Here is a 10,839-nt window from a genome sequence, read left to right on the forward strand (position 1 = left end):
TCACTTCCTATCAGGGAGCTAGTGATAGTGCTTCCCAATACCCAATCACCCTCTGAAAGCCTCATCTCTGAGTACTTGAGGCTTTGGGGAGGTAGTCCAGAGCCAAACTATAGCAGGGAGCAATGCTAAGCCTCATAGAGATGTAACACTATATGGGATATATCTGACCAGGAATTTTTGACAACTCAGAGCTGATGGATTTCAGGGATGGATGAATGAGACCATAAAAATGTCACAAAGAACTCTAGAATCTTGGAATCCCTGAATCTGAGAGGTTTTTGGAACCCTAACATGTGGATGATTGTCAGATAACAATATAAAACTGAATCTTGGAACAATGTCAGGGATGGAGATATGTATTTGAAAGTCATAAGCATAAAAGTAGAAGCTAAAATAATAGAGACAGTGGGAACCGAATGAGCAAATAAATCAGGATCAGAGGGCAATCAAGACCTAGAAAAGCAAATTATTTAATGAGCAAAAGTAGTCTAGTTTAAATAGTCTGTGTAGAAAAGAAACTTTTCCTTTTATATTTATTTCTATTAAAATTGGAGTATAAGAATGTGTCTAAGGTAATCAAACTATAAAGGCCTTTAAAGACCGGGAGAAACAAGAACTCATAGCGTCTTTCCCGTTTATGATCAGGAACTCTTTTGAAACGTTATTTATGGGCTCAACAGTATTTATTTTCTGTATTTAAGGAAAACAGATTATTCTCCTTTGAGACCTGAAATGTGTATCTATCAGTCCAATCAAGCTTTCAGATCTCCTGAGACCGGAAATATTCAAAGTCTTGTAGTACTATTCAAATGTAATTGACTGTTTCAGTGCAAACAGGTAGTGAGCTGAAACAAACGCTTCGATTATGGGATATCTATGCATGATCCAAGTGTGTACTAAAATTTAAAAAGTCTCAAAAACCGATACTCCCGCGAGCGAGGGAATAGCCAAGCTTGTTGCGGTTTCCAATGAACGACATCAGCCCCGTGTAGGTCTCGATCAAAATGGGTTGAGTTAACACCATCAACCCCTTTTCCCTTCCAGATCCAGCAGAATTCTTGTGGGCATTCTGGATAGCTGGAACAAGCTTAGAGGTGAATCCAGACAACTGAAGAAAAAAGGAAAAGACAGAGTTAGTGAAGGCAAAGTAAACCCTACAACACCCAGCCCTCCAAGTCCTCACAGAGGTTGAACATTCTCCTGGGGCTATGCTTCTTACTTAACCATAAATGGCCACTCAGAGTACTTAACGCTGCTTGTTTGCCTTTCGATCAATTAATCAGTTAATATATTATGTACATAATAAAATTATCTGCTCTGTCTCATTTCTTTTTCATTATTCATAACTTGTATAAGACTAAGAAGTGAAGTCAACTTGATAAATATTTGTTGATGATCTATGATAAATCAGACAGTTGCTGGGGCATGGCTGAAGATTTAAAGATAAGCAAGATACCATCTCTGCCCTCAAAGAAGGTGGCCAAGAGAGAATCTAAGAGACAAAGCTCACTGAAAGACAGCAAAAAGAGGCATAAAATGCTAAAGAAACACAAAAGCAGAAAACATCATGCATGCTTAGAGGATCAGGAATGACTTCAAAGGGAGACTCTTGGGATAAAAGGATTGGTAGGATCTCACAAGGTTAAGGAGGGTCTAATAGATAGCTGTAGCTTTTCTGGCCCAGTATTCTTCCTATCACTTTAAATTCTTCTGATAAAAGTACCTTGATATTCCTTAAGAAATCCACCCACTTCCACTTGGTTCCTTTGCACGGTTCAAGTGACAGTGGCATATTTGTATAGGATTCGGTCCAATCCAAATAGAAGCGTCTATTTCTCTGGTCAAAACATTGGTTCAGGTATGGACAGAAGACCACTGTGGTAGCCAAATTATTAGAATATAAGCTTGAAAGTATCTGTGGTCATTCTGCCACACTCGTGAACCTGACTGAACACACGCCAGGAGGGTGGAGAGAGTAAAGACATGGAGAAAGATAATTTCTTAACAAAGTCATTTATATTACTAAATCCTGGACTTCAATTACTAGATCAGCCTATTCTACTAAGAACAAACACACAACAACAACAACAAAACCTTCCTATTTTTTCGGTTAGGCCCTATTGTTGTAGATTTTTTCATTTGTCATTAAGGAGGAATGTGATTCAGGGAGCATTTCAAAGATGGGTACAAGTAAGGTTACAGATGAGGAAACCTCATATTTTTGTACTTACAATAAACAGTTTTACTTCCAATATTTCATTCTAACCATGACTTTGATATTAGGTTAGAAACTGCATCACTACTTCCATGTTAGAAACACAAAAGATAAGTGAATTACCCACCATGAGTCTACAGCCTGCATCGTGGTAAAAAAAAAAAAGAAAAGAAAGAAAAGAAATAAAGACCCCCACTCAAGACACAAACCTACTTCTTAAACAACTGGCCCATTAATCAATATTAAAACTCCAATCTCACTCTAAGTTCAGTACAAATTGTTCAGCATCCTGTGTAAAAGGATCATTGGTTCTCCCACTTCTCCATGAGGGTGTCAAACTTGCTTTTGAGATCAACCCAAGAGTGTTACCTTTTGATAGTTCAATGAATCCCAGTGGAAGAATCCTGTGCTCTTTCACCATAATTCTAATTTTATTTGTTAGTTTTATTCTGAAATTGTATTTTACATCAAATTGCCCCTGAACAAACTATATTCTTATTTTAGGCTTATTTTCTTTATCCATGCTATCTTTATCAATCATGACTGTCTATTAGCTGAACTAATCTATAGATAATCAGTATGTTAAAAAATAGACCTAATCTATAAGAAAAAGAAAAGAAACATCTATATAGATTAGTGGTGTGGCATTGTGTCCTCATTTCCCTTTTCAGAACCTTCATTTGCCTTTCTTAAAAGAGAAATTGAAATCTGTGGTTAATAAGATAATATTAAGAATAAAAAATTGTGACTTTCACAATAAAGCTGAACAGAGTTTATTAAAATAATTCAATATCTACAGGATTCCAAAGTATTTTTCCCTCTCTATTTTTTACATTAATATCCACCTAATTGGATAATATTAAAGAAATCTTTGAAACAGACTCATTTCACTGAGATTAACTAATGCCTCTAACACACAAGTAAGTTTGGCTTGTTCTCTCTGAGTTTCAGGCCACAGTATCAAAGACAGACAAATTGTACCTCCTGTTACCAGTTCCCAGCCCCAGAATCCTCTATGAGACATGGCAAGGATCCAAAATTTAGTATCACTGATTGAAGTAAACTGTGGACCCATGGTCTGGGGATTCTGGAGAGAAAATACGTGTGGTAAAGAACACTTCTCCTTTGAGTGAAATTCTCCAGGGCTTTGGTTAAGGTGAGCAGAAAGAAATATTCTTCCTTTAGCTACCAAAAGAGGAAAAAAAGAAGGGAAAAATACATTAACAAGATCGTGGCCAGGGATGTAGCTCAGAGCCTGCCTGTCTAGTGCAAGGTCCTGTTTGATTGCTGGCACTAGAAAAAAATAAATATATTTATAATCACTGTGTTTAAAAATCATGGAATCTAGAGGTCAGAAATATTCTCAAAGTCTATCAATTCAACAATTCATTGAGTGTTTTTATTACCCTTTCTATGTTTTCAGCAAGAAGTCAACCTCTCTCCGCACAGACATTTTCAGTGCTACAGAACACCTATGTCCATTCTGTAAGTGTGTGTATAGAGGAGATGGGAATGGCCTGGTAAGTTTTCTTGTCCTACCAGTGACTGGTGGTGAGTCCTTGGAAAAAAACATTCATATCACATAGTCTCAGTTTACTCACCTGAAAATGAGGAAATAATTGTATGGATTTGATTGAAGCATATAAAACTATTTTAAACTACATTGTTTATGGATGTAAATATTATCATTATTTATAAGTTGGAAAGTCTTAGCTTTCCTTAGTCTGTATTTTAAATGTTAATTGTCAAAAAGGCATCATAGAAGGACTCCGGAAAACAAAGCACATTAAATTCCTGGATGCCAAAATGCATTAAATCCTTCTCAGAGTCCACGATTTAAAAACATATGGTTGAGCCTCAAAAAATATCTTACAAGATACTTATGAAAAATAATTTTAAATTTACAGTTATGAAACACAGAATACATCATCTTTATAAAGTGATGAAGGTTAAGATCACTAGTAATAAAGCAGAGACATCGTGAAGGTATAGCACAGTGGGATGGAGCAACACATTATTACTGTAGTACTTGTTCCCAAAAAGCAGACCTTAATCTAATCATTTGAAAACATCAAGTAAACCATAGTTGAGCCATGAAATAAATCCCTTGCACTTATCAAAAGTGAGATGGGTCATAAATGTAAAAGAAAGGCTGAGAAAGTATAACAGATCAGAGAAGCAAAAGAGAAGCAACAAATAAATATATTGTGGGGTCCAGGACTGGATCCTAGAACATATATTAGTCATTACAAGAAAAATGGTAAAATTTGAGTACAGTCTTCACTTTAGATAATAGTATCACACCGATGTTTCATTCCCAGGTATTGATAAACATATCATTATTATGTAAGCTACTAACATTAGAGGGGGCTGGATGATGGGTTAATCCATGGGATTGTCCATTGTGTGGGGAGTGCCCAGTTGAATTGAGACAGCAGGGTTCCAGGAGTGGCAGACCCACTCTAAGGAGGATTGTTGTGGGAATGACAGAAAAGGAGAATGCGAAGGAAGGATTTCAGCCGACTTTCCTTGGAAGAGCTCGAGTGTGGCTGATTTTCCTTGGAAGATCTTGGCCTCTTCTCTGTGGAGCAACTCTGGTCTTCTCCTTCACCTTGGGCATTGTCTCCTACCCTCTGGCACAGATTCATCCACTTCCAGCACTGTCCTCTCAGCTTGCCGATGCCCCCTCTGGCTTCTAGCACTGACTCGTCTACCTCTCAGGCTGCCCTCCAGGTCCTTCCGCCTCCTGATATGGACTCATATGGGACATTGCTGTGGTGTCCAGGGCTCAGGCTGGATCCTTCCCTGAGGGGACAGATCCTTTGCATTCTTCTACATTAACTCTGTGGGCCAATCTTACAAATTTCTGTGTCCTACATTCAGTCTGATTCAGAACATGTGCAGTCATTTGAGAAACCTTCCTTGAAGCTCTTGTAAGCACTAATACAATGGGTGCATGAAAATGCCACTATTTTTGTAATTGTTCTGTGTCCAGACTTACTTCAAAATGAAAAGTGTTTTAAAAACTTGAGTCATAGAAAGTCCAAATTATTAGCTTCTAAGTGAATTTAAGTTTTTGTAAGTGATCAAGGAAATAGATTAAAAGAAAAAGCTTACAGAATATTTTTACCTTGTTTCTCTCACCTCTATCTTTATGAATACAACCTTCCTCCAAAATGAAATGGAAGAAAAGGGCTAAAGGTGTAGGGGAAATGGGAAGGGTAGGGGAAAGGAAATAAGGCAAATGAAAAAATATGAGAAAATGAAAAGATAGAAACAAAGTCTTTGTAAATAAGAAACGGTGGAGTGGGTTAAGGGAGGGCAGGGGTATGGGGAAAAAATGAGAAGCAAGATCTGTCTTGTAAAGGTACAAGATCGGAATGATGAATGTAACTGTACTGTATTTTTTAAAAGTACAATAAACTCAATGAGAAAAAAATAAAACACACTGAAACAAAGATTCATGAATTTTCATTAGGAATGTGCTTTCTATACACTGACAAAATTGATTTCATTGAACTTTCTATCCAAAGTACCTTAATAGTTTTTGTTTTTTATTTCAGTTATTCATGTGAATATTTCCACTGCATATACATCTTTTATGTAACTTTGAAAATAACCTATTGATTTTTGTTTATGTGATAGGTACTTTTCTGAGATTATTTTTAAAATTAGTGCTATTTTCCTGAATGCGGTTTTAGTTGTTAGTTTAATTTTATTAATTTAAGATTAGCTCTAGTAATATAGTTCATAATATTATTTGGTTCTATTAAAACTAACTCCTAAATTTTGCTTCTTAATGTAAGAAATATATAATTTTTTCAGTTTATTATTATGTAAGTTTACAAAATACCACCTTTATTTCAGCTGTTTTAATTTATTGTGTGCATACAAATTTCTTCCACCAGTTGTAGTATTAGTTCTGTCAATTAACTCCATGTTATTACAAATTAGATGGATTCGAAACATCATTCAAGAAATATTCATGAAGCACTACCTTACAAGTAGGTTGTTACTGTTTACATCTAGATGTCCCCAACTTCACGTGCTCATAGGCAAGACTTTTGGAAGAAGACCGGACCATAGGAGCGTTTAGCTAACTTGCTGTCAGTGGAAGCGGGAAAGAAGAGCTGGGTCACTGGGGCGTGACTCTGCCTGGCTCAAAACTTCTTTCTCCTTCCTGGCCACCATGATTTGAGCATCTCTGCCTCAGCTATGCTGCTCTGTCATGCCATTCTGTCTTGGAGTCAGTAGACCAAGCACTGAAAACATGATCCCTAATAGGGCCACTCTTCTTTTCAGTGGTGGGTCTCAGGCTTTGTGTTCCAGTAACGAGAAGATGAGCAGGGCAGATTTTAGTACCAGAGAAATGATGTCACTGCTGTGGACATACCTGACTGTGTGATCTAGGACCCCATGGAACTGGTTTGTGAGGAGTTTGTAAAGGTTTGGAGATGCCCTCAAATGCTATAAGCTGAGCGTGATGATCACGTTTAGTGGTCAGAGCTCATAAGAGCAGCATAGGATAGGAATGTGGACTGCACAGCCCCACTTCAGGAGATTTCAGTTGGGAAGAGGACTCCACTAGCAGGTGGGCTACAGACCATCTGTGTTATACTCTGGCAGAAGATTAGTCTACATTTTTCACATGTCCTGAAACTTTATGAGAGACTGAGATTAGGGAGGCTCTAGACTAACCTGGAGGAAGAAATTTCAAGGCAGCCCAATATTCAACTTGCTTTTGGGAAGTAGGATCTGTGTGGAAGAGGAATGTGACATGGGGCAAGGCCTGGAAGGGTGTCTTTCCTCCTTCAGCTTGTCCTTTCTCTCTCTCTGCTTCCTGGCTACCATGACATGATCAGCTTTTCCTCTGCAATGCCCCTCTGCCATACCATCATGCCTTAGAGCCAGTGGATTATGGGCTGAAAACATGAGATAAAATAAACTTCTCCAATTTCAAGTTGTAAGTGTAGGGTAGTTGTGTCCCAGGGACAAGAAAGTTACTAATATTCTAAGTGGTATGAATAGATGGACAAGAATCTTCTCTCCTGAAGTTTAAGTTCCAGTGATTTAACAGGAAGTGTAAAGACAAGTGAATACAGGTGATTTTGATGATGGCAGGTTCTACGAGGAGACCCAAATGTGGTTAAAGAGATAGAAACCAATGGAAATGAGGGTTACTCCCACTGAGCAGAGGGAAACAGAGAGAGAAGGTATTCAAGGCAGAAAGAGAAGCACCAGCAAAGCCTGTGTTTTTTCTGTAGACATGTAGGACTGTAAAGATGAGTTTATTCAAGGAACATAGCAAAAGCCTGTATGACTGGGTCAAAAGAAAGAGGTTGGAGAATTAGGCACACAGTCTTTGGAATCACCTCAATTTAAGGGACTTTGGGGTGAAATGATTTTGCAGAGGTGTTTAATGTAAGATTTTTCTTTTTACAGAATCATCCTAGTTGCCATGTGCAGCCAAAAGTGGAATTCTGCGAGGGTCAAGAACGAAAGCAGGAAAACAGGTGAGTTTGGAAGTCATTTCAGCAGGCCATGAAAGAGATGATGGAAGTTTATACCAGGATTGCAGTAGAGAACATGAGAACTTGTTAAGTTAGGGATAGGTTGGGGGCAGCAGAACCACAAATTTTGCTGTTACAGTTATGACAGTTGAAGGAAAGCGAAATTAAAGATGATACCTAGAGTTTTGACCTGATCTATTGGGTGGCCAGTGATATCATGACTGAGTTGGGAAAGCCTAGGAAAGGTAGAGTTTAGAAATAGTAAGGTAATGGAATGGAAGATTCCATTCACATATGTTGTTTAAGTTTTCTAACAACTGAGCCTTTTATGATTTGCTAGTAGGCAACTGGATCCATGAGGAAATATACAGGTGAAAATTCCATGGTTATAGTTAATATTTCAATAATAATAGTAGTAACAGATCTAGAAGTGAATAATATTTATAAAATGAAATTAATAAACAAGATAAGTGGACCAGGGATTTAGCTCCTGTTCTACCGCCTGCCTCGCAAGTGCAAGGACCTGAGTTCGATCCCTGGTACCAAAAAAATAAAAATAAAAATAAATAAAAGATAAACAAGATAAGACATATGATAGGGAGTAGAAAGTTGTTTTTTAAATGCTCCTGTTGAACAAGGCACTAAATATTTGATCAACACAAAGCAGATTTAATAGATAAACTGATGGTCCAAGTGTTTCAGAGATTTATCTAACCCTAACTAACAATAACCAGCTGAGCAGAGACTGGGACCCATATCTCCTTATCTAATGCTCTTTTTCTGGTTGATATTATAAAATTCCAATGTGTGGAAAATGTAGTATTAGAATTCTAATATTTAGACAAAGGTTCATGTGTCTCATTTATACAAAGGATAGAGAAAATGTTTAACAGGCAACCATGTTCCTCAGAACACTACATTTCTTCATAGTTCAACAATCATGTACAATTAATCATCCAAACCTAGATCCCTTTGAAAAGAAAGAATTTGTTGTTGTCATAATGCTGAGGCAATGCTGGGGGAGCAAATGTGGGAGAAAGAAAAGGCGAAAACCAAACATGTAAACTGTTTCAGTCTCTGCAGTCACATCAGTCAGCGCTTTATTACTTTTTATCCATTTTATGTATTTGGAATCTAAGTAAGATTTCATTTTAATACAGACATTATGAAACTAAGATTGCCAAGGAATCCTTAGCTTGGAATGCCTATGAGCCAATCCACAAAGTCCCACTCTTCTATTCATGGTTCCAAACAAAACTCAAATTATATCTCTCCAAGAATGCCTTCCTACTCGTAACAGACTCAAATTAAAACTTAGTCTTTTCTTAGCTCAGTGGTTCTGCTGCCTGCCTCACAAGCACAAGAACCTGAGTTTAATCCCCTGCACTAAACAAACAAACAAACTAGTCTTTTCTTCTAATGCATTTCTCTTATATCTGCACTCAAGAGTATGGTTCTATTTTCTAAGTAGAGCTCCAAGTCTATCTAACTAAACCAAACTTTCTCTTCCTTGGGATGATTGCTATTTGGGTGCAGATAGTTCTTTGCTACAGGGAATAATTTTCTCTGCACTTCAGGATGTTAAACAGCATCCCTAACATCTGTCTGTCAGATACCAGTGCCACTTCCAGGTGTGACAACTAAAAATGCTGCTGTGTGACAAACTAAAGATGCTGCTATGCACCCCCACCCAGGGGGGCCAAAATTGCTTCCTCTTAAGAACTGCTGCACTAAAGGTCAAATAGCATCGATGGGACATGAGTATCATGCTCAGACAGATGTGGTGCTCAGTTACAACTATGGCACTTAGTGGCTGTGTGCCTTTGGGCAACTTCTGCAGCATTTCTGAATTTTATAATTCCTTCCCCTAAGAGCACTGTCAGTGGTATCAAATTCATAAGATGCTACGGAGAAGTTCAGTCAACTAAAGTGTGTGTGTGTGCGTGTGTGAGTGTGTGCGTGTGTGAGTGTGTGTGCCTGTCTGTTTTATATATGCCCGTGTACTCATTTTTACCATGAAAGGTTAGAAAGCAGAATGAGATGAGGTGGATTCTGGAGTCATGTTACAAAGGCCGCAAATGAAGCTTACTGCCAATAATCAATATACCAACAATTTTCTTCATCACTGATCATCAGCATTATTATCAACATCATCAAACTGTGGTCTCTAAAAAGCCAGAAGGTCATTAATCGCAGTATTCTCATTGCCAACACCCCGTGGATTATCAGGGTCCCTTCTTCATGGATCAGTGTATGTTAAATTGGATTATTGAAAGCTTCCTCAGGTCTCATTAAGCTTCCTTTTAGGAGAGTCCTCGCTGGCCTCAGAATCTAACTGCTGGGAATGAAAAAGCTGACACTATTTGATACTCAGTGAACCGGGCATTTTGTTACAGTCAGATGCACTTCATTTCCCATCACACAGGGAGCACTCTCAGAGGGGGAAGTCCTGTTACAGACAGACACGCAGTGCCTGGAAGGAAAGGCAGACAAAAGGCCAAGTCCCCAAGCCAGCGCTTGAGCCCTTCAAGCACCTGAACTCAAGCTGTGTGACAGGAACGCTGTGTCATCTGATATGAACGCACCAGCCACATAGTTTTCTCTAAAAGCTTTTATACACCCACCTCTGGCTCCCTCTTTTATTCCACTCACAAAAACAGAGGGTCAAGTTTTAACAACTCCAGCTACGCAGAGACTGTGTGTTAGTTTGGGAAAAATACAGCAGCACTCAGGCGGCTGGGGTTGGGGTTGTGGTTGGGGGTTGGGGGAGATAATTCTTCCTGACTTTACAGCAATTATTTACCAGCTGAGTGCCTGGGCCTCTGCTTGCTTCAGGTGCTGTCTGCCAGCAGTTCACTGCCTGGAGTCTCAGTTTTCCTTATTACAACCATCCCTTGCTTCCTGTTTACACTGGGCAAGGAGACCAAGTTTCATGCTTGCAGGTCCACATTCCTCAGCTGAGCAGGTTTTCCAAGCCTTCAGGCTACAGTTTTAACCTCCTGTGTAGAGAGAGGGAAGCTCCCTGGCACAAACTGTAACCCCATCCAATGCCGAGTTCTTGGAACCACCTGGAAAGTCACATTACTGATACATATTTCGTGTGTGTATATATAT

General features: G+C 38.6%; 1 protein-coding gene across 1 annotated transcript in view; it reads right to left on the reverse strand.

Annotated features, from left to right (window-relative positions):
* Positions 1 to 817: 817 nt before the first annotated feature.
* Tprg1 (tumor protein p63 regulated 1) overlaps positions 818 to 10,839 on the reverse strand; it is a 108,312-nt gene continuing 98,290 nt past the window's right edge. The window contains exon 5 of the mRNA XM_019207481.2: positions 818 to 1,108. Within this exon, the coding sequence (XP_019063026.1) occupies positions 914 to 1,108 (195 nt within the window). The 3' untranslated portion in view covers positions 818 to 913. The remainder of the gene's footprint in view (positions 1,109 to 10,839) is intronic.

This window comes from Fukomys damarensis, unplaced genomic scaffold, assembly GCF_012274545.1.
Source record: "Fukomys damarensis isolate Sample0158 unplaced genomic scaffold, DMR_v1.0_HiC HiC_scaffold_12, whole genome shotgun sequence".
NCBI classification, from domain to species: Eukaryota; Metazoa; Chordata; class Mammalia; order Rodentia; family Bathyergidae; genus Fukomys; species Fukomys damarensis.